At 39.8% G+C, this 24,650-nt stretch overlaps 1 protein-coding gene and 1 pseudogene across 2 annotated transcripts; one reads left to right on the top strand and one right to left on the bottom strand.

Annotated features, from left to right (window-relative positions):
• Window positions 1-1,065: 1,065 nt before the first annotated feature.
• LOC146480084 (uncharacterized) lies at window positions 1,066-4,755 on the top strand (annotated as a pseudogene).
• Window positions 4,756-5,432: 677 nt separating this feature from the next.
• LOC146480083 (agrin-like) lies at window positions 5,433-24,440 on the bottom strand. Of its 2 annotated transcripts, none has more exons than XM_085110148.1 (19): window positions 24,233-24,440; window positions 23,593-23,846; window positions 21,947-22,081; window positions 21,285-21,411; window positions 20,781-20,976; window positions 19,652-19,835; window positions 18,876-19,097; window positions 17,985-18,197; window positions 16,137-16,263; window positions 15,633-15,828; window positions 14,521-14,704; window positions 13,784-14,005; window positions 12,901-13,113; window positions 11,945-12,163; window positions 10,636-10,854; window positions 8,187-8,405; window positions 7,485-7,724; window positions 6,212-6,371; window positions 5,433-5,634 (listed from the first exon to the last, which is right to left on the bottom strand). In XM_085110148.1, the coding sequence occupies exons 1-19, from the start codon at window positions 24,331-24,333 to the stop codon at window positions 5,526-5,528; spliced, it is 3,540 nt and encodes a 1,179-aa protein (XP_084966274.1). In that variant the 5' UTR covers window positions 24,334-24,440; the 3' UTR covers window positions 5,433-5,525. The 2 variants fall into 2 exon arrangements, with proteins under 2 accessions (XP_084966274.1, XP_084966275.1); XM_085110149.1 differs by having other exon boundaries at window positions 12,901-13,110.
• Window positions 24,441-24,650: the final 210 nt, after the last annotated feature.

Raw genomic sequence — 24,650 nt, 5'->3', positions numbered from 1 at the left:
AGCAAGTGCCCCCTTCAAGTGAAAAAATTGATTCAAGAAAACAGCGCTAAAAATTCGACAATTCATTTTATTTCAAAATTCTTGGCATAGTTTAATAAGCCGGCTCTATAAAGCTTTAATTAATTTGATGTGGGGGTTAGGTATCCACAGTTTAAACCGGACGCTCTACATCGCTTGGACGCGAACAACGAACAAAGTTATGAAGGTCTAAGCACATTTCTTTTCTGTTTAGGGCTAATTAATAATTATTCCAAGAGCGCGCGTTGGATATGAGATGATAGATAGCCCCAAGTTGGCGATAATCATCTCATATCCAACAAACACGAGTGGAATAATTGTTTTATTAAAAACAATCAAGAAATATTGCTATATTTTGCTGATTTCGCTTTGCAAGAACAATTAGAAAGCAATTTAATGGTCGCTATTTTTCGGGCATCGTATAATGGCTCATATACCACAGCCGCTAAGCCAATCAAATTGCTCGAATTGCATAATACAATGATTCAGTTTTTAATAACACTGATTATTAAAAACTGAATCATTGTATAATGCAATTCGAGGGATTTGATTGGCTTAGCGGCCATAGTATATGAGCCATTATACCATGGCCAAGAAATGGCGACCATTTAATTGCCTTCTGGTTGTTCTTGCACAGCGAAATCAGTAAGATCTAGCAATATTTCTTGATCGTTTTTAATAAAACAATTATTCCACTTGCGCTTGTTGGATATGAGATGATTAATTAGCCAACTCGGCGCTACACGCCTCGTTGGCTATCTATCGTCTCATATCTAACGCGCGCTCGTGGAATAATTGTTAATTATACAGACGGTTAGCTTTAATTTGTTGTTATGGCAGCCATTGCATAAAGGACTTCTATAGATTCAACATTCGGTGTTCTGCAAAATACCCCTGCCGCTTGAAAATTAAACCTTAATTTTACTCGGCCTCATGCAAATAAAAATACTATCTGCTATACAATAAGGTACATTAAGGTGTAGTAAGTAAGGTGTCCTCTTGAAACCCACAAACCCATTTCAGCAGAACTGACATTCTTAAAGCTTCATGGATGTGAGTGGGGGGTACAAAAAAATATCAAAATATTTTGTACACGGTACAGGAAAATATTCAGGACGGGATTGGCTATTTATCGAGTTTTGATAGTTTTCTTCACGCTCAAAGTATTATTTTGTTGTTATTATTTTAAAGATGATTGAGGCAAACTGTCACTGTCTTAGGCAAATTTTGTTGATCAACCATAAACCTCAGAGAAAAAGGCTACACTAACCATGAAACAGACTTCAAATATACATGTATCCTGGAGTAATAAATGGAAAAAAAAACAAACTGTGATAATTCATAACAATCAGAACAGAGATAAACTAAACGACGACTTTCAAAAATTTGCACAAACAAGCGGACAAATTTTGCGTACTTTTGATGTTATGATGAAAATGAGGTCACACTTAAATGACTAATTTTACATTCGCTTTTAACGTCCTTTGAAAAGACATATCCTATCCTTTAAAGTATTTGTGTTTGTTCTCTGTGAAGATTGTTAGAAATAAATGCAAAAATTAGAAATATATGTGAGAAAATCTTGTCAGTAGCTTATGCTAGCTAACGATAAAAAAAAGTGTTACGAGACGTTTGTTTCACTGACTATTTTACCTGAGAATCAAATTTCCTTACATGAAGCAAAAAGGAATGAGATTAGAAAATAAAACTCCAGGGGAAATAACGAACATGGACCGAAAAATGAGCTCAAGAGACCTTTCTGAAATTAGCAGTAGCTTAAGTTAAACATGTTGCAGTGTGAACACTGCAAAAAAATAACTTGCAAATTTCGACAGCAAAGTTTTGTCAACAAAATCACATATAAGACTTAAGCTTGAATATATACTCGCCTCTTTGGAAATAACCAGTCCTTTTATTCCATTGCTGATTTTTTCGTTCGTTTTACAACGTTAAATGAGCAAAAAGTTTCACTTCAAGAGGAAACATCCAACGTTTCTTCGAGGATCAGATCCGCTGTTTATAATGTGCCGCCTCTAGAACAGTCCTTTCTCACCGCTATTCGCCTTGCTCTTTTTTCCGCTGTTGGAAAGCAAAATTGGACCAGATTAGAAAATAAAACGCAAAGGGATTGAAATAATGAACATGAACCGAAAAAAAATGAGCTAAAAGGACAACTCTGAAGTTAACAGTATTAACTGCGTATCAACACAGCAAGAAATCAATTTACTGCAAAACAGCCGCAAACGAGCAAAGTTTTGTCTACAAAATCACAAGAATATACATGTACTTGCCTCTTCTGAGAATAGCCAGTCCTTTTATTCCATTGTTGATTTTTTCGTTCGTTTTACAGCGTTAAGTGAGCGAAACTTTTCACTTCAAGAATGAAGAGGAAAAATCCAACTTGATCGGAGTAAAATGATTCACTTCACGATCGGCGACACTAAAAGCAGGAACGGCGGAACGGCGGAACGGCGGAATGGTGGAAAATCACTACAAATCCTAAAGCACGGAACGTCGTCGGAAATCACCCCAAATAAGCTGTAACCTTGAACCTAACCCTTAGCCGTTCCGTGTTCTTGGATTTGGGGTGATTTTCTGCCTTTTGCACCGTTCAGGTTTTTAGGGTTGCCCCTTCAAGACTCACGGCGCCTGCTGTTTATGATCAATGCCCCCTTCATGTAAATTCCCGCCGCGCGTAGTCTTACTCTTTCTCCCGCTGTTGAAAGGTAAAATTTGGCGGAGATCGGAGGAGATTAAAAAATAAAACTCCAAGGGAAATTTTGAACATGGACCGAAAAAAAAAAATGAGCTCAAAAGACTGCTCTGAAGTTAGCAATATTAAGCTCAAGTTTAAATTACACGGCGTGTCAACACTGCAAGAAAACAAGATCTTGCACGATAGCAATCCAGCAAAGTTTTGTCAACAAAATCACATGTTCTCGCCTCTTCTGAGAATAATCAGTCTTTTTATTCCATTGTTGATTTTTGCCGTTTGTTTTACAACGTTAAGTGAACGAAACGTTTCACTTCTAGAGGAAAAGTCCAACGTTTCGTTGCGCCGGATCGGAGTAAAATGGTTTCAATTCAAGATTCTGATGACGTGCCAGTCAATTTGTTTCCTCCACGGCTAGACGTCTTGCTGTTTCTCCCGCTGTCGGTCAAATAAATTGACTTTGTATTTTGTCGTCTTTAAAATTATGTTTTTCTTTTCTTTTTCTAAAACGCAGTTGGCGATGCAACTTCCCGCCGAAAAACAAGAAAAACGCGGATTGCCACACAGGTTGACTGTGGCATTTCACAATGGCTTACATAGAGGGGCGGAAGGACGTACGGACGGACGTACGCCGGACGGACAGTGACGTCATAACCAAACCAAAATTTCTCGCGTTCACGGGTTACCAAATTCTCTTAGCTATGGGGCTCCGCTGCGCGCGCCTGCGGCGCGCGCGAGAGCTCCGCTATTAACTGCTCAAATCACAATTCCTCGTTCTCTGTTCACCTAGAGTGGAGTAAACAAAAGGCTATTGGCGAAAGTCTGACGGAAATGGCGGTCGAAGAGCTGGACAGGAATCTGAGGCAATTCTACGCCGAAGCAAGAAATAAAGAAGGCGAAAATTACAGCCGCGTGACTCTTCTATCCTTAAGAAATGGCATTGTGAGATATCAAAACACACCACCACACAGTTTGGGAATAAGGTTCACTCACGACCCACGTTTTGTCCTCTCAAACCAAATGCTTGACGCCAAAATTGAGCAGCTTAAGCAAGAAGGCATGCAAAACACCATGCACAAACCAGCAATAGAAAAAGAAGACCTGGCCAAGCTCAAAACAAGTGAAGTTTTTTCACTCACCAAGCCGCTGTCCCTTTTGAGAAACGTCTGGTTTCATGTTTCTCTGTTTTGGTGTCGTCGTGGGTTTGAAGGCCAGAGACACCTCAAGAAAACAAGCTTTGCGTTTGAGAGAGATGCAACAGGCTGCCCTTTCGTCACCATGACGCACGACGAAACGACAAAGAACCATCTGTCCAACCGATGACTATTCTGCTCTGGAAGTCTTCCTCACTAAGCTCAATCCACAATGCGATGCACTATTTCAGTATCCGAAGAGAAATTGGCGCCCTTCAGATAAAGTGTGGTATGAAAATCGGCCACTCGGAAAGAACAAGTTGTCTTAATAAAAGGAAAGAAATCAGTGCCAAAGCAGGTCTGTCTCGTACCTACACCAACCATTCGGTGAGAGCGACGGCCATAACCCTGTGGGCCAACGCCGGATTAACAGATCGAGAGGTCATGGCAATTTCTGGCCACTGCAATGAAGCGAGCTTGCGAAGCTATCACAATCAGCCATCAGTAAATCAGCATCGAAAGTGCAGCGACGTTTTGACAGTGGCTCTTTGCGAAGATAAAGGAGTACAAACATCTGCCGTTCAGCAAAGTACAGCTACAAGAAGTCCATTCCAGCAGCTGCCGTGTACAAGTTCCACCATGAACATGAACAGCGTCTCGACAGGAATGGCTCACCACAGCATAGTTGCGACGTCCACAGCATACAGCAATATGTTCAATTCATGTAAAATCGGCAGTGTAAACATAACTTTTCTCAGTAACTGCTATCTGCTGATAAAAAGCATTCTTTCGCCAAGGCATTTACCTTTTTAGCCACATTTTTGTGAGAGTTAGACAGTAATTTTACTTAAAAAACACTTTCATTCATTCGCTCAAACTGCGATGTATCCTTCGGCGATTCAACAGGTTTATTTTATGCTCAAAATAGATCCCGATTTGCGATTGGTTCTCCCGCCTTACTGATGAATTTGAAGAGAATAAACAACTTGATCAAGTTACAAAATAAAAAGCGCCGATTTCTAAGTGTTTTTGTCTATTAAAGTAGTTATTTCATAAAAGCAATAGACCGCACTTTCCAGAAGTTTACCAGCGTAATAAAACCACTTGGGATGTTGGGAGTACACTCGAAAAGCTTGTAAATAACTCGCCTGCGGCTCGTGATTTACAAGCTTTCTCGTGTTCCCCCAACATCCCGCGTGGTTTTATTACGCTGGTAAACTTCTGGAAAGTGCGGTCTATTGCTTAACAAAACAATGGTTGTTGATAAATCCGGAGAAAGAGTCCGCCATTTTGAAATTGTGCAAACAAATTACAAGTAGGTCTGAATAGCAGTAGGCAGGTAAAAAGTTTACGAAAAACGACAACCGTTGTTGTCTTTCTCAAGTTACAAGTATTATTGAAAATTAACCATTTTCCCCGTAAGTAGATTTTTGTCGATTGTTGAGATATGTTTATAACAGGCACTTAAATAATTCAATTCCTGTTGCAATTACTTCACGGTGTAACCACAGAATGGCTGGACTATACTTGTAACAATGTAAATGTGCAAAAAGAAATAATACACCAAAGCCAGAAAAGACCATTTATTTGTGTTCAGATTCTGTTGATAAGTAAGCACTTTTCCTGTTATTACACTTGTAGTGGACTGCAAAGTAAAATCTTTAAATGTCTTCTTTCCTGATGTCCTTCGCACGGCACTTGTCATGCAGACGGCTGAATGAGGTGTTCTTGCGACGATCTGCCGCATTCTTTCGGTCGCTGATCTTTTGACTACAAAAAAGAAGCACAAAACTCGTGTTTTTAGTGTCTGCGTGCATAGCAGATTTTTAATTGAGAAACTTAAACCATTAACGGGCATCAGAGCACATCTGAAAGAGTAATGAGGGAGCGGTGATTGATGCCGCCCTTTTTTAAATTTGGAAAATGAAATTTGAGCCACTAAGTTGTAAATTGGCCAATGCAAGGGATACGGGAACACGATGAATGAGAATAGGCTTAGTTTAAGAAAATTTTGATTGGTAAATGGGACTTTTATTCTCCTACAGGATCCTCTAAACGTTGTGGCAAGGAAGAAAATAATTGCATTACTTGATTGCGCTGAAAAGAGAAACAGTCCAAAGTTTCCAGCAAGTTTTCTTGTCCTCTAAAAACTTTCACTCAAGTAACTTCAAGTTACCATGACTTTATCTGTTTCTTAAAAAAACTGCTATCCACACTAACGCCAAGAGTATTCAAGTTAAGTTCGCATCTTCTTCGCGAGTTAGAACAAAACGGAGCGTTTTACAGCCTTAATTTGATCGTTGTTCACCCCGTTCAACACGAAAAAACTCCTGTTTAGTACACAAACCTCCTCTTCAGCGGTTGGAAAATGCACATAGCCATAGCGATGACTACACCAAGAACTGCAACGAAACTCATGGCAATGTATAAGGTTTTCAGGGAACCCACGGACTTCTTTTCTTTGTCTTCCTTGCTCTTTTGTGTTGAAGCAGCCTCTTTTGAAAGTGCTGAAATCAAAATGAAAACAAAAAAGTTACCATCTCGCTTTCAATAAATAAATAAATAAATAAGTCTTAATTCATCAGATTAATATACACATCGTATGTTAGAGTCATAGGTCAAAAAAGGAAAGAATATGAGCTAAAGGAGAAAAAATTCAAGAATGTAGTATAAAAATTGAAATATACATGATTTTTATTATAAAATTAAACGCTAAAAGATTTTTAGAAAACATTATAAAACTCTAAAAACCGACGACGTTTCGACGCTTCTCCACGTCATTATTAATGTTTTTTAAAAAATCTGTAAGCGTTTTATTTTATTATAAAATCGTTTTCCAAATCACTCCTTTTAATTTATACAATAATATCTAAATTTTTACATAGCTAAGTTATACTTAAAAATTAATCTGTTAAAAAAAGATATCTTTAAAACGTCTGTGTTGATATTTAGTCTTATGCTGGACCTATTTCTAAGTCTAAGGTTGTTGTTTCTGTTGTTGTTCGTTTCATTTTTTTTTGTGGAGGGGGGGGGGGGGATGGGGCGGTTTGGAGGTGGGTGGGAAGCATTACTGTCCTGGGGCCCGTTTCTCGAAAGGCCCAGTAACTTATCGGGCCCGATAAGTGTCTTTGGTGATAAATGTTTCTTAACAGAAGTCAATTTTTGTTAGCTTTGAATACTAAATTTTAAGATCTTATAATTCTATGAAAACTTTGGCCAAGTACCATGTCTGTAATCACTGTGTAATCGGCGAAAAAACATTTCAAAATATACTTATCGGGCCCGATAAGTTACCGGGACTTTCGAGAAACAGGCCCCTGGACGCCAAGGACAAAACACATAAACAAAATATTAAATAATTTCAACTAATTCTACAGCACTGTTTAGATACACTAATGTACATCCTATAATCTACCCTATAAAACATTATAAGGCAGTGACGTCACGAGCACTGGGGCTTGTCCTTCAGTAGCCTGGGAGCAAGCTCTCTATTAGGTCAGCCGTGAGAGGATTGGGGCCTACCCCACCCCAATCCTCGCGCAGCAGGATTATGGTCCACGGTCATTTGCTGACATTACTCTATAAGAAAGATTGGTCGCAGACTTGTCCTTCAGCGTTACCTGTGCATCCACCGTGCGAAGCCACCTTAATGTATTGGTTCTTCTTGCAAGAATGCATCTTCAGTTCACACGAGTCCTTGTAGGTCTTTCCGTTTGATCCACACACCTTCTTACCAGTATGAGAGCAGCTGGGACACACACACTTGTCACCAGCACCTGTCTGGTTACATTTGGCGTAAGGAGGGCATGACTCACCACCGCACAAGGTACTTGTGCTGCTTCCAGAATAACGCTCTGTAACTGAAAATTAAATAAGTTAGAAGTGAGAATTTTCGATGAAAATTTCAGCACTTTTCTTGCAACGAGAAGGTTCAAAATGACTCAAAAAAAAGAAAAAAAGAAACAAAGGTACCGTAAGGCTACTTGTGAGGACGAATTTTTTTCCTGCTAAGGATCCATAACGTTTTAGACATTTCACTTAGTCTAAGAGAGAATATGATTTGTATAAAATGCACCTTTCTTCTTCTATGTACGTCTCAAAACTACGGAGCTTCGGCGGGTTGGCGTCGCTAATAAAGAAGCTAGGCTGAAAGTGAGACTAAACTGAAGGCGCACGTGATTATAACAAGTACTTTCGAAGTCTTCGAACGCTTTCCCAGTGCTATTGAAACACGCACTTTTTTTAAGGGTGCTCCCATTTGTGGCGATCTGATTGGTTTTATAGGAGGCACCTCTGCTACAAAATTGGGGCAATCAACATACCTTCGCAGCTTCCACTGTTTATAATCGTGATCTTTCTGTTCTTTTCACAGGCAGTTTTTTGCAGTAGACATTCATTGTCGTACGTCACGCCATCCGAACCGCAGACAGGTTTACTCATTTTGTGACAATCACCAATACACTCGCAGGTCTGTTGGATTCCATTGCGGATCACGCACCGAGAAAATGGAGCCTGGCATTTTTTCTCACAGACTACGGGTACTAAAAATAGAGAGAATATCTACATATTATGAAAATGGTTATACAATTAGGAAGATTCTGCGTATGCTCCTTGCCCATGATGTCATTGGTTAGTATGACTCGTGCGTGTTAAGGTGAACGGGATCTAAGTCCAAAACCAACCAAGTTTTACTTTGTCGTGGGATGGTACTTCGAGACTTTTTGAACAAAATTTCACCTTTTCCTGAAAAATCCGTTCCTGAAAAATATTCGTTTAAGTTTGTCACCTGGAGAAACCAAGAATCGACAGTGATCGATCAAGAATGGCCGGGAAACAACTTCATTCAGGTATTGATCTTAGATCAGACATTTCCAAATTGAATAAAGGTAAGTATATACCCTGTTTTAAAGAATGTTATTATTAGTTTCCGAAAGTCGTTTGTAACTGTTTTTCTCGTTTGGGCCAATTTTAAATTACGATTGTGTATAAACATAAGGATTCTATTTTGCAGTGTGTTTGCTCAGTTACTGAGATCACGGTCCTTACTACATTTTGACGTCATCTGTGATCGTAAACATGAAAGTACACCAGAAAAGGGGGCTTCCCAGGGACAAGGAAGCTAATCTCGTACCTAGATCTCCCATTTCGACATCCCCGAACCGACTGAGATCTGGGTACGAGATTAGACGAGGGCTTATTTGTCAATCAGCTGCAAGCTTTTGGAAAAAATTAGCGGAGAGTAAGTTTTAGAATTTTATCTTTCTCAATTGGTCAAACCAAGTATGTTTAAAGATAAGAACTTTTGTTCCCAAAATATTTAATTAGGGAGCGAAAGAACGTATAAATTTGAACAAATTATCATGCCAGCATTTAATTCACTGAACATGTTTATGCTTTCGCATGCAAACCTGCGAAATTTGTGACAATTATTTTAACTCTTAATTTTATTAACATTAACCTTAAACGTTTTGGTTGACAAAAGGTAAAATTTGTGAAGTATTGCAATACTTTGTAACTAACTTTAAACTTCCACGTGCACGTGCAAAAAATACATAAATAAACTGCAAATCAGGTGGTGTCGAAAGTGGACGGAGCTTAGCCCCTTTTATAGTGGGTCCCCTTGGCATGAATAAATTCTTCAGCCAAATTTCTGGGGTAGGTGTTTTCTTCTAAAGCTTTGAGTCTCCGAGTTTTGAAAGTCGATTCCGTTGAAACTTAAAACGGGAAGTATCACGAGAATTTGGTTGTTACATCAAAACTCCAAAACGTTTATTCATCAACTAAAACCTAAAAACATTGCTCAAATTTGTTGTAGATTGTCACCCCAGTGTACTGGGACAAGACTGCAACTTGAAAAAAGTTAGGCTAACTCTTTTCAGGTTCTCGCGTTTTCGTTTCCAAGGTCATATATTGTTCCTTTCAAGAATTCAGTTGATTTCTTTTCCTTGATGTTCAAGAATTGTTTGTAACTAAATGAAGGTGTTGTCGCACCATTTTCATCACAAAGGTCAAAATCGCCGTGATACTTCCCCTTTAAGAAGGACATGGGAGTATGTTGGAATTACAAAAAAAAAAAAAAAAAAAGTTGGCATTACATGAAGATTGGTGTTTTAGAGCAGGATCGGGCTTGTGGGTTGCAACTTATTTATTTATTTAAATTTATATTGAAATTTATATTTTTGCTTTATTTACTAGTTTAAACCTTTTAATTTAATTGGCCCCAGAGTAATATCTTCTGTGTTTTGACTAAAATTGGATTGGATTGGATTGGATTGGATTTGAGCTACTAAAGTTAGAATTATGGAAAAGCGATTCTTGTGTCCGACCATTCAGCTTGAGAAGAGTCCTAAGTTAAGGGATTGTTTTACTTAGTGGTAAATCATAACTTTTTTTTTGATGTGAAAGAAGCAGATTTTGCAATTTCAAGACTCATTGAAAGTTATTGGCATCTAAGGACCTGATAGTCTTTCTATATTTTGTCGAAACTGATCAGTCGTCAAGATTCGTGGATGCTCTTTCAATAAATACATACACAATGAGAGCAAGGGTCCTGCGCAACCTTAAAACTGCATAAACGCGGCCAAATAGAATATAATGAAATTCAACACGTGACGATCTTTTACAGCTTTCGCTAGAGGTGAACAAATATTGGAAGTTTTTTTTCAGTACTTTCAGTAGGCTGGCCAAATGGACATTTCTGACGGGCATGGCATATCCAGATTGGCTTCTGTAACGAATGGTAGTGTGATAAATTTGGGGCAATCAACATACCTTGACAGCTGCCGTTGTTCACAACCTTAATCTCTTTGTTCTTTTCACAGGCAGTTTTTTGCAGTAGACATTCGTTGTCGTACGTCACGCCATCCGAACCGCAGACAGGTTTACTCACTTTGTGACAATCGCCAATACACTCGCAGGTCTGTTGGGTTCCATTGCGGATCACGCACCGAGAAAATGGAACCTGGCACTTTTTTTCACAGACTACGGGTACTAAAAATAAAGAGAATATGGTAAACACCGATTCAACGGATTCTAGAAATACATAGAATCCGATGTATGAAATTCCTTCACAGTTTTATCTAGAGATGACAAGAACATTGGCAGTGATTCGCGCTTTCGTTGCGAAGCGTTACTTGACGTGAAGGCTACTGGGCGTCATTGATATGTAGATAGCGTTTTATTCTTGCACTAGTTGCATCTATTTAACAGCAATAGTCAAACTGAAAGAAAAATAACAATATTGTTTGAAAAACTAAACTTGTCATAAAGAACTAGCAAACGATCGCTGGAAATGTATGACTTACAATTTTGTAGGCTTATCCACACTCTTGACACATCATGGCTTTAGGCGGACGCGCTTGATTGAGCGGCGCGTGAGTGTTTAAATAGTTGAGCCTTATTTGCATAACATAGGTTTGAGAACTTTCGTGCGTTTGCTTTCGCGCCAAAAACTAATGAGCAAGTCTTACACTAAGTGCGAATCACTCCGCCCGAGTGTGGAAATTGAGAACTTAGTTCTAATTGAGCAACGATTTCTCATCAAGTGTTCATTGTTCTTGAATTGCTCTTAAACTAAAGTAGTCCTGCATTGAGCTCTTCCTTGGTCGCAATTAAACACGGTTTGTGGATAGGTTTGTCGTACTCTCCGTCTCTTGTCTTGATTCTCACTTTTCGGACAAGGCCGTCGTTTCCAGGAAAGGTACCTATAATAAGCGCCATTTTCCACCCACATCTTTTGTGTTTGGGGTCCAGTTCCAATACGAGATCTCCGGTCTGGATGTTATCACGTACACGAAACCACTTATTTCTTGGTAATAAGTTTGGGGCAAAATACTTCGTCCAGATGAGCAAGTCTTACACTAAGTGCGAATCAGGCAGTGATATTTTTCTCACAGGCTACAGGTTTACAGGTGTTTTTCTTTTAGCAGTTTCAGTAAGGCAGGCCAAATGGAGAGTTTCTCAAGGTCGTGTTAGCGGGAAGAGGGAACACCCATGAAAAAGTTACGGGTGCACAGATGCCATATTCAGGTTGGCTTCTGTAACGAATGGTAGTGTGATAAATTTGGGGCAATCAACATACCTTGACAGCTGCCGTTGTTCTCAACCTTAATCTCTTTGTTCTTTTCACAGGCAGTTTTTTGCAGTAGACATTCATTGTCGTATGTCACGCCATCCGAACCGCAGACAGGTTTACTCATTTTGTGACAATTGCCAATACACTCGCAGGTCTGTTGGGTTCCATTGCGGATCACGCACCGAGAATAAGGAGCCTGGCACTTTCTTTCACAGACTACGGGTACTAAAAATTGAGAGAATACGGCAAACACCGATTCAATGGATTCTAGAAATAAATAGAATCCGATGTGTAAACTTCCTTCACAAGTTTATCTAGAGATGAAAAGAATATTGGCAGTGATATTTGTGTCATAGGCTACAGGTTTACAACACCTATCAGCACTGAGACACACGTACCATCCCCGTGGTATGGCCAATACCGTACGCATGCGCACAACCATATCACCCGGGCAGTGCCAGCCATGGACAGCTGTTTCGCCCTCATTGGGGCTCATCAGCATGGCATAGCCGTCGGGTCAAGAAGCGGGAGTAAACCCGCGCATCGAGACCCTTTACTGCCGAGGCGAGTGCATAGCACTCCTTTAAGCGCCAGCTCCACCGTAGGCAAGTGGTAGCTGTTCGTTGGGAACCGCAAAACAGTTCTCCCACGGCAATGCGTATGGGGCGAAACAGCTGTCCATGGCTGCCACTGCCCGGGTGATATGGTTATGCGCATGCGTACGGTATTGGCCATACCACGGGGATGGTACGTGTGTCTCAGTGCTGATAAGTGTTGTTTACAGGTTTACAGTTGTTCTTCTTTCAGAAGTTTCAGTAAGGCAGGCCAAATAAAGAGTTTCTCAAGGTCGTGTTAGCGGGAAGAGGGAACACCCATGAAAAAGTAACGAGGCAACAGATGCCATATTCAGATTGGCTTCTGTAACGAATGGTAGTGTGATAAATTTGGGGCAATCAACATACCTTGACAGCTGCCGTTGTTCTCAACCTTAATCTCTTTGTTCTTTTCACAGGCAGTTTTTTGCAGTAGACATTCATTGTCGTACGTCACGCCATCCGAACCGCAGACAGGTTTACTCATTTTGTGACAATTGCCAATACACTCACAGGTCTGTTGGGTTCCATTGCGGATCACGCACCGAGAATAAGGAGCGTGGCATTTTTTGTTACAGACTGCTAAAAATGAAGAGAATATGAAACGACAGTTTTGGCACCCTCTGAGATACAGATGTTGCAGATAAAATCCGTTTTCAGTTTGAACCCGCAGAATTAAGGTTAAAAGGTTAAATGTGATGTGTACCCGGTATTCAACTTAAAAGTAATACTCCTATCAAGAATTATTGGTAAATTGCTACCGCTGTTGTGTTTAGTGTGGTGGTAGAGATAATGGATAAAGAGTACTAAAACTTGCTGATGAAAATAGCCATTATTGATATCGGCGCTATATAAGTTTTTAAATTTTTTTTTACGGGGGCGAGGGGCATGTTCAAAGGGACAATAGAGTTAGGTGAGCAATCAAGAGGGGATAATGTGAGACAACTGATTTAAACTTGCATGATATATGTTTGACCTAGGTTAAATACAGATCACCAATTCAACCTAGGTTAGTAACGGGTTTGACCTAAAATCTGATTCCACCTGCAAACTAGATAGTATAGATAGCTTACGTAAATGTATTACGGCCTTAGAAGTTTCAACTGAAGGATTCCATTTTGGATCTCTTTTGTTACGACTCGACTTGTTACGACTGTGTATATCTTGTTCTATTATTGCCATGTGTTTCTGGCTCTGTGGTAAGCAGTTTTTGCCCTGAAGATTGACCATTAACTGAAGCATCCTTGCTAACCTGGGCACGGACCACGTTTAACAATGTCCACCGGTTTCTTGTTAAGACAAGCTTTCTGTTTCAGTTCACACTCGTTCGGGTAAGTTACACCATCACTTCCGCAAACCTCGGCGAATTGTAAGGTGCACGACTGAAGGCATTTGCAGTGCGGTTTACCGCTGTACATGAAGCATGTGGAGTGAGGAATGTTGGCGCACTTGCTCGCCTCACAAGGCCTGGCTGCTAGAAACAAAATAAGACATCTTATATTAAAAAGAGAAATACGCGGCTACCAAATCTTCCCAATGCCGAATTGCTTCCTTTTGTCCCTGAATTTATTGTTCAGTCTTCACATCCCATGCATTCAATTTATATTCTTCCCGGACATGTTGCTCGCATTAATGTGACATCTGAGATTGTACCAAACCTTGCACACACAATAAAGTTTTTTCCATTTTGATATTAAAATTATTCATTGATCTCACAACAGTCCTCATATCCTCAATTTGCAAAAAGAAAAATGCTGAAAAGTAAATTACACATCTTTTTGGCGTGAAGTTTAAAAAAAAATGGCCCTTTTTCTCTTCACAGTCTTCACAGTCATTATCTACCAAATTTTTATGAGCCCGTAGTTTGTAGCCTCACCAAACTGTCATTCCGAGTGTCTAGACGGGCAGACGTTCCTTTAAACTACTCAAACATGAAAAACTTATTACCGTTCGTCTTGCCTTACTTCCACCTTTTATAATGTTTCTCACCTTTTGTCAAATTTCTCTTGAGTGCCGCAATAGACAGAACCTCATTCTTACAGCCATGAATCTCCACACGCATACACCGCTGACCAACCCATGATATCGGCACAAAACGAACAAAGCGAGCATGGAAGTGAGGCTTCAACCAGTGGCGGACAACGCCTTCCTTATCTTGGTTTCCATTAAATATCTGGTAAATGTAACAAAGAAGACAGTTTCTCAACACAAATTAATCTTTTAGTCCAGGGCTTATATTTTAAAGATGGGGATTCTTGCCACAATCGTACAGTAATTCTGATCCCAAAAGTATTATAAGGGAAGTCACCAAAATGCTATTTACTCTCATCTCAACTTCTCCTCGCTTTACTTTTCCTCCCCTCCCCCTCTCCAATTTTGAGAGTTTTGTTGTACAATGCGCCCATAGTAGCTTGTTCCGAGTGTCGAGATTGTGGGGAGAAAAATGCGCAGCCAATTTTGAAACTGAGAGGGAACCATTTCAACCGAAGGTCTAGTGAGGTGGCTGACTGACGATAAAACGCTTTCTATTAACAGCAAGTTTCACAAACATTTTCCAAAAATAAATATTCTGGCTATTTCACCCTCTTCTGTTGCAGGTTCGACTGTGGTGTAGTGGCTAGCACATCTTGCCTTGAATGCAGGAGACTAAGTTTCCAATTCTAACCGGTGAACCCTAGATAACTTACTTTGATCTTTGATATAAAAGACCTTTACAAAGATCCTATGTAAAAAAAAAATGGTTGATTCACTTAAGGCGATTTTGTATTTGTCAGAACTGGCCGGTCAGTTCGTGAACGGAATGTACGAATTTTAATAAGAAGTTTTATCCTCGTCCTTCGAATTTCTTCAAAATAGGGTGTGCCAGTTTGAGAGTGATTATTTTTCAAGATTTGCAGCACCATCCCTGCAAAATGACTCTTTTGATCTACAGACTGGCCGGTCTGCCCTTAATCTGGCTGGCTAGGTCTGGCGTATGAAAAGCGTAAGAATATTCGTTGCTGTCTGTTTCATGAAAAATTAATTACATGCGACGCTAAGCTGAAGACCCTGTTCCAGTCTCAGACTCATCAGCTGTAGATATCCGCGGTTACAAATCTCACCTTGATTTCACCTTTGCTGTCAGTGACCACAATCCACTCAGATCCATCCAGACTGTAATGAACTAGGTAACCGCTGACCCAACTCTTCTCTGTGACTGCACCTTGTGTTGAAACCGCTGACACAGAATGAATTTTCCGCAGATCCACTTGAAGATACTGAGTTCCCAGGTCCATTGTAGGGGCAGCACACCAGGCGCTGTTAGGCAAACAGGAAAATTACAGGTCCGATGAAATTTTACCGTTACTCCTATCTAGATCGGAGGGGGAGGAATTCTGCCCGCAAGAACTTGGAACTTTCTTAATATTTGGGCAATGGCATTCAAACTATGTGACTATTTCGGAAATTTGTTTAGCACAATATGTTTGAATTTCATGTATCTCACTTTCAATTTGATGTATAGATCAATATTCATTGAATTTTAGGTTACTATGGCAACTAAATTTGCACAGGCAGGTTTTCGATTGAAATTGAAAGATTCGTAACAAACAGACAAGAACCCTCACCCGTTAGGTTTTGTTTTATAAGTGATTCTTCCTTTCTTAGCAGTGTGTTTCTTGTCCAGTTCTGAAGACGCAGACATCTGCTCATCTTTAACTCGTCCATCCTCTAGTCCCAGAGATAACGGGCAAGCTGAAAGCAGAGGAATTATAACGTGTTTAATGTCTTTAAAGAGAGTATCTCTGTGATACCGGTACAATGTCTTTCTGTCCATATTTCACTTCATTTATTCATCCTCCATGCTGCACCAGTAATGCAGGGGTCATGGCCTCGAATCGCCTGAAATTTTCAGGCTTTCTTTTCGCAAATAACTGCGAGGGTCTATTTAATCTTTCATCCCCAGTTCATCATGAATTTTCATACATTTAACTTTATTCACCCCATTTAGGTGAAAAAACGTTTTCTTACAAACTCGCCTTGATTTTGAAGGCGTTTGAGTTCTTCATTGTAAAGCTTTCAGAGCTTTCTTCCGCTATAGTTTTGATGAGGACCGCCGACCAGTTGGCTCAGTTGGTAGAGTACCGGACTACCGTGCGGGAGGTCGTGGGTTCAAACCCCGGCCGGAGGATGTGTCTAAATAAAAAGAGTCTTTCCCAGATAAATTTAACCTATCATAGCACATCATCTATCGTTGCTATTTCAAAAAACCTCACTGTCCGACCGTCCGTTCGTACGTCCGCCCCTCCTTGCAAGCCATTGGGAAATGCCACACTCAACTTAACCCTGTTTCGGCGGGAAGTTGCGTGGCCTGCTGCTTTTTAGAAAAACAAACGGAAAATTTTGATGGAAGCTATAAATTCGTGTACTCGTTGAATATGTCGACAAACGTGGAAAGAAGAGAAAGGGAGAGAGAAAGAAAACGAAAACGCAGGCGATGAATGAGCAAAGTTCAACGTAAAAGACAGCGACTGACGAATGGCAATTGTAAAGACAGAGCATTTTGCCGTTTTAGTCGGTTCGGTGCACCTTATGGAAGCGGAGATAGTAAGTTACTTTTCTCATTTTTTCTTTTTTGTTTGTGAGTGGTCGGTATCCCGAAAATCCTTCAATCTGACTGAGTTCGGGAGCGGCAGAACTTTCCTATCTCTCACGGTCACGATAACAACAAGCGGGATATTCTGAAGTGAAATCATTTTACTTTGATCCGGGTCGATGAAACGTTGAATTTTTTTCCCTTGAAGTGAAACGTTTCGCTCACTAAACGTTGTAAAACGAACGAAAAACTCAGTAATGGAATAAAATGATTGGTTGTTCTCCAAAGAGTCGAGTATTGATTTGATTTTGTTGACAAAACTTTGCTGGTTTGCTGGTTTGCTGTTTTGCAGTTTTTCTTGCAGTGTTGACACGTCACTTGACTTAAGCTTAAAAATATTGCTAACTGCAGAGCAGTCTTTTGAGCTCAATTTTACGACCCATGTTCATTTTTTCCCTTGGAGGTTCATTTTCCGATCTCGTCCCATTTTACTTCATTTAAGAAAATTTGATTATTAGCTTTAAACAGTCAAACAAACGCCTCCCAACACAGTGTATCGCTGGCATAAACTCTAACAAATTCTTCTTGCACACATTGCCATGTCTAATTTTAGCTTTGATTTGTGACAATCTTGACAGGGAACAAACACAAGCACTTAAAATAATAAGATATAAAGGCAGAGAGTAAGATGTGTGAGTACAGGTTTACAGTTGTTTTTCTTTTAGCGGTTTCAGTAAGGCAGGCCAAAGGGAGAGTATCTCCAGGCCGTGTTACCGGGAAGAGAAAATACCCATGAAAAAGTCACGAGGCAACAGATGCCATATTCAGATTGGCTTCTGTAGCGAATGGTAGTGTGATAAATTTGGGGCAATCAACGTACCTTGACAGCTGCCTTTGTTCACAACCTTAATCTCTTTGTTCTTTTCACAGGCAGTTTTTTGCAGTAGACATTCGTTGTCGTACGTCACGCCATCCGAACCGCAGACAGGTTTACTCATTTTGTGACAATTGCCAATACACTCACAGGTCTGTTGGGTTCCATTGCGGATCACGCACCGAGAATAAGGAGCGTGGCATTTTTTGTTACAGACTCCTGTAAATAAAGAGAATATGAAACGACAGTTACGAGACCCTCTGAGGTACAGATGTTGCAGATAAAATCCGTTTTCAGTTTCAACCCGCTGAATTGAACCTTGGTTAAATGTAACATATAGTGTACCCGGTATTCAACCTAGTTTAAACGAGTAAAAAGTAAAACTCCTACCAAGAATTATTGGTAAATTGCGACCACTGTTCTGCTTAGTGTGGTGGTAAAGATAGTGGACAATAGAGTACTAACATTTATTATTTCAGTATTTCGATACAATGTTGCTGGTGTTACCGGGGCGACGGGCATGTTCAAAGGGACAATATAGTTAGGTGCACAACCAAGAGGGGGAAAGGTGAGGCTGAAAACCACACCCTTTTAAATTTAGGGTGACAGGTATGAGCATACGTTTGACCAAGGTTAAATGCAGATCACCAATTCAACCTAGGTTAGTAACGGGTTTGACCTAAAATCTGATTCCACCTGCAAAATAGATAATATAGATAGCTTACGTTAAAGTATTACGGCCTTAAAGTTTAAACTGATGGATTCCACTTTTTATCTCTTTTGTTACGACTCGACACAATGTACATATCTTGTTCTATTATTGCCATGTGTTTCTGGCTCTGTGGTAAGCAGTTTTTGCCCTGAATATTGACCATTAACGGAAGCATCCTTGCTAACCTGGGCACGGACCACGTTTAACAATGTCCACCGGTTTCTTGTTTAGACAAGCTTTCTGTTTCAGTTCACACTCGTTCGGGTAAGTTACACCATCACTTCCGCAAACCTCGGCGAATTGTAAGGTGCACGACTGAAGGCATTTGCAGTGAGGTTTACCACTGTACATGAAGCATGTGGAGTGAGGAATGTTGGCGCAGTTACTCGTCTCACAAGGCCTGGGTGCTAAAAACAAAATGAGACATCTTATATTAAAAAGGGAAATGCGCGGCTACCAAGTCTTACCAATGCCGAAATGCTTCCTTTTGTGCCTGAATTTATTGTTCAGTCTTCACGTTCCATGCACTCAATTTATATTCTCTCCGGACATGTTGCTTACTTCAATGTGACAGTCAAGATTGTGCCAAACCTCGCACACACAATAAAGTTTTTTTTCCAATTTTGATATTAATATGATTCATTGATCTCACAACTGTCCTCATATCCTCAATTTGCAATGCTTAAAGTAAATTCCACATTTTTTTGGCGTGAAGTTTGAAAATGGCTCTTTCTCTCTTCACAGTCGTTTTCTACCAAATGAACACGAGCCATTGTTTCAGTATTTCTTGTCATAAGAATCGATTTCTCAATTGAGAGTTGTCTTCAACTGTGAACTTGTAGCCTCACCAAACTGTCACGCTGAGTGTCTAGATAGGCAGATGTTCCTTTAAACTACTCAAACATGAAGAACTTATTACCGTTCGTCTTGCCTTACTTCCACCTTTTATAATGTTTCTCACCTTTTGTCAAATTTCTCTTGAGTGCCGCGATAGACAGAACTTCATCCTTACAGCCATGAATCTCCACACGCATACACCGCTGACCAACCCATGATATCGGCACAAAACGAATAAACCGGGCATGGAAGTGAGGCTTCAACCAGTGGCGGACAACGGAGTCGTTATCTTGGTTTCCATTAAATCTCTGGTAAATGCAACGAAGACGACAGTTTCTCAACACAAATTAATCTCTTAGTCCGGGGCTTTTATTTTAAAGATAGGGATTCTTACCACAATCGTACAATAATTCTGATCCCAAAAGTATTATAAGGGAAGTCACCAAAATGCTATTTACTCTCATCTCAGCTTCTCCTCGCTTTACTTTTCCTTCCCTTCCCCTCTCCGGTTTTGAGAGTTTTGTTGTACAATGCGCCCATAGTAGCTTGTTGCTAGTGTCAAGATTGCGGGGAGAAAAATGCGCAGCCAATTTTGAAACTGAGAGGGAATCATTTCAACCGAAGGTCTAGTGTGGTGGCTAACTGACGATGAAACGCTTGAAATCTTCCAACAGCAAGTTTCACAAACATTTTCCAAAAATAAATATTCTGGCTATTTCACCCTCTTCTGTTGCAGGTTCGACTGTGGTGTAGTGGCTAGCACATCTTGGCTTGAATGCAGGAGACTAAGTTTCCAATTCTCACCGGTGAACCCTATTTTCAGATAACTTACTGTTTTTTGATATAACAGATCTTTACAATGATCCTATGTAAAAAAAAAATGGCTGATTCACTTAGGGCGATTTTGTATTTGACAGAATTGGCCAGCCAGACCTTTCAGTTCGTGAACGGAATGTACGAATTTTAATAAGAAGTTTTATTCTCGTCCTTCGAATTTCTTCAAAATAGGGTGTGCCAGTTTGAGAGTGATTATTTTTCAAGATTTGCAGCACCATCCCTGCAAAATGACGCTTTTGATCTACAGACTGGTCGGTCTGCCCTTAGTCTGGCCGGCTAGTTCTGGCGTATGAAAAGCGTAAGAATATTCGTTGCTGTCTGTTTCATGAAAAATTAATTACATGCGACGCTAAGCTGAAGACCCTGTTCCAGTCTCAGACTCATCAGCTGTAGATATCCGCGGTTACAAATCTCACCTTGATTTCACCTTTGCTGTCAGTGACCACAATCCACTCAGATCCATCCAGACTGTAATGAACTAGGTAACCGCTGACCCAACTCTTCTCCGTTACTGCACCTTGTGTTGAAACCGCTGACACAGAATGAATTTTCCGCAGATCCACTTGAAGATACTGAGTTCCCAGGTCCATTGTAGGGGCAGCACACCAGGCGCTGTTAGGCAAACAGGAAAATTACAGGTCCGATGAAATTTTACCGTTACTCCTATTTAGATCGGAGGGGGAGGAATTCTGCCCGCAAGAACTTTGAACTTTCTTAATATTTGGGCAATGGCATTCAAACTATGTGACTATTTCGGAAATTTGTTTAGCACAATATGTTTGAATTTCATGTATCTCACTTTCAATTAGATGTATAGATCAATATTTATTGAATTTTTGGTTAATATGGCAACTAAATTTGCACAGGCAGGTTTTCGATTGAAATTGAAAGATTCGTAACAAACAGACAAGAACCTTTACCCGTTAGGTTTTGTTTTATAAGTGATTCTTCCTTTCTTAGCAGTGTGTTTCTTGTCCAGTTCTGAAGATGCAGACATCTGCTCATCTTTAACTCGTCCATCCTCTAGTCCCAGAGATAACGGGCAAGCTGAAAGGGAGGGAATTATAACGTGTTTAATGGCTTTAAAGAGAGTACCTCTGTGATACCAGTACAATGTTCTACCAAGAGGTATCAAGCATGTTCATCTGTCCATATTTCACTTCATTTATTCATCCTCCATATGCTGCACCAGTAATGCAAGGGTCGTGGCCTCGAATTGCCTTCTAGCCTGAATTTTCTCAGGCATTTCGTTTTTCAAATAACTGCGAGGGTCTATTTAATCTTTCATCCCCAGTTCATCATGAATTTTTATACATTTAACTTCATTCACCCCATTTAGGTGAAAAAAAGTTTTCTTACAACGTCGCCTGGATTTTGAAGGCGTTTGAGTTCTTCATTGTAAAGCTTCCAGAGCTTTCTTTCTCTATAGTTTTGATAAGACATGTACAGCCTCTGCAATGTTCTTAAAATGTAACGAAGGATTGCAGAGGGTGTGTCTAAACAAAAAGAGTTTTTTCCAGATAAATTTAACCTATCATAGCACATCATCTATCGTTGCTATTTCATAAAACATAATACATACATTTCATGGTGCATTCTCCTCCGTTTGTTGTAAGAGCTGGATCACAGAAATGAATCATTAACTTGGTTTTGTGCGACTTGCAGGTCCCACCTAACACAACTGGTTTTTCTGGTTTGGTTTTCTTTTGAGCAAAACCTGTGAAAAAAAAAGAAACATACCAGGGGTAGGTATAAGGGTGCTTTTGTGGAGTATCGGATGAGTTGAGATCCACTGTCGGCTTGCACCAACATCGGCACAGTTCATACAGAATATTTGTTTATATCATTAAGTTAAGCATACATTTTAGTGCTTTTATTTATTGTAAACGGTTGAGTTTTAGTTTATTTACTTGATTGGTTGGCATAATGTCCTTAAAGTAGCTTGTACCAAGCTAAAAACGTTGACACTGAAATCTTACTTTAATGCTCCAATCTGATACTGGCATTTCAAGATGGCTGCCGGTAAACGTTTGTACCAGATAAATAAAGCAACTGCTTAACTGCAGTTCGTTGAAGTCTTTCACGAGCGAATTGTTAGCTTCCCGAACCAGCTTTTTCTAATGTGCATCATTGTAGCTTGCTTTTTCTAACACTAACCTAAATAAGAAAATCTTTTTCTTGACCGTTAATTAATAAACCTTTAAATAATTTGTATACAACTATTTCAGTTAACCTTGTTGGATTTCAGTGAAAGCCTCGAGCGTAGGTGACAAGAAACGAGGGGTAGTATGGATAGTTGTAAATTTTCAGCTGTAATTCCTCACGCGCAGTTTGTCTCTTGGGGATAACAAGGCTTGATTCCTCTTCCGTTTATCCTAACACACTACTGAAAAGTTTCCTCCGGTCTGTTCTTTAAATGTCACACCGTTCACTGTTTCGTTTATGTTCTCTCAACAGACATTGTACAAAGCTGGCATGCCTAAACATCATCATTTACTTGGAGTATCAATAATTATCTCCAGAGGCAATCTGCTTGCAAGGAATGTGACGGTAAACTCACCGACACTTTGAATATATTATCAAGCACAAGGGTTTTCATTGCAATTGAAAAGCGGTAGTTAGAAGTACAGCACTCAACTTGACGACTTTCTTTCCGCTCAAAAAGGGATCCTACGGTATCGCCGAAAACTGACAAGGGTTTTACATAGAAGCTGTAGTCTGTAATGCTAAGATGTTTTTTTAGAAAGTAAAGGGACAAATACACGATATTAAAGTCAGATGGATACAAGACACTCAATTTCACTTAGAGGTAACCTTCTGCAGTTGTCTTTTTGACAACAAAACTGAACAGGGTTGATCGATCAGATTGGAAAAATCTATTTTGACCGTGAGGGGCAGAGAATTAATTAAAAATTAAAAAAAGAAAAATTCTAACGAGGAGGATTCAGACTAAGCCTGCGTGTAATGCTACTTCTTATTGCTCCTGGATAGTTCTAGTAGTGATAAAAGGCTGCTGTATTCACTGTTTAGGTAGAAATTATCTTCTCGTTTGTGATATATTCAACGAAAGTTCATGATAGTTCCATTATAAGCCTCTTTCCAGCCTTTCTCCAGCCTGAAGCAACGATAAAATTTTCCAACGACCTACGTTTTTTCTTACTAGAAGCACTGCCTAGTCTATTCGGAGCCAACGTTTTTGTGTGAAGAGTTAATGTAATTGAAACTTACCGATCAAGTAATAAGTCTTGGCTTCATTTCCGGTTATATCCACAGGTTTTGTTTTGCTGTTATTTTCCGCACCGCATATTGTGGACCCGAGCAATTTTCCCAGGGTGGCATTGCAGGCTTGGTATCCTTGATAGTCGACTTCGTAAATGTCTATTATTCCTGAGAATGCCTTCAATAAAGTTGAGTCGCACTTCAAGCCTATGGTAGTATTTATATTTCCTTTAAGCAGGAGTGGTCCACGTTTTGCCAGCCCCCTGGAAAATAGTATAGAGTCTCTTGTTTCATAAAAAGAAACAAAAAATGGCTAGAACCATACACACCCACAGTAAACTAACTAAACAAGAGTTGAAGAAACTGTGAAGAAAGCGCCAAAGAGTATGCTGGCTGCACAGTAACCTGATCTTAACCCTATCGAGACTAAGCTTTGTTCATCTTCTGCGTCCGAGGTGGGGTGGACTAAATTCATCTACGGACCTGAATTGGTTTACACCGGAAATGATCTTCGCATTGTGACATCGACTGATCTTTGATGACATGTTTACAGTTCACGCGTTTCCTGTTCCAATTATAACACTACTTAAAATTTCGTACAATTTTAAATCTGTGTGCTCAGGGGAGTGAGACGCTTAGGCAAGCTTACCTCATGGCTCGGATGTTCCAGTCAACGTCAATGGTTTCAAATGCTAAACAAGACGAAAAACAGATCAACAAAAGAAAACCACTGATTTTTAGCGAGGTCATTCCGGTGTTCTGAGAAAAGCGCAGAAACGTTTCTGTAATTTTTCTTTAGTTTTATCCAACCTCTACCATCATGGTCGTTAATAGTGTCAAAGAGGCAATGAAACAATTAATTTATTACGTCATAAGCAGTGCATGCACGCGCGACTAATTAAAGTTAATTGCCTGTAGAAGAGAGAATTCTCTAATTGTATTCTTATTAGTATCTTATCGTTAGGGTTAGTTATTATAGCTAGAATTTCAAATAAAATTATTTGAGCAGTTTTCAACTGAGTGTCGTAAAACCAAAACCAAAGTAATAACTCTCACAAGCAGCAAGG

Source organism: Pavona decussata, unplaced genomic scaffold, assembly GCF_977016875.1.
Source record: "Pavona decussata unplaced genomic scaffold, jaPavDecu1.1 SCAFFOLD_56, whole genome shotgun sequence".
In the NCBI taxonomy this organism is placed as follows: Eukaryota; Metazoa; Cnidaria; class Anthozoa; order Scleractinia; family Agariciidae; genus Pavona; species Pavona decussata.
Note: the sequence above shows the minus strand (reverse complement) of the source record. Positions and strands in the feature narration are given on the sequence as shown.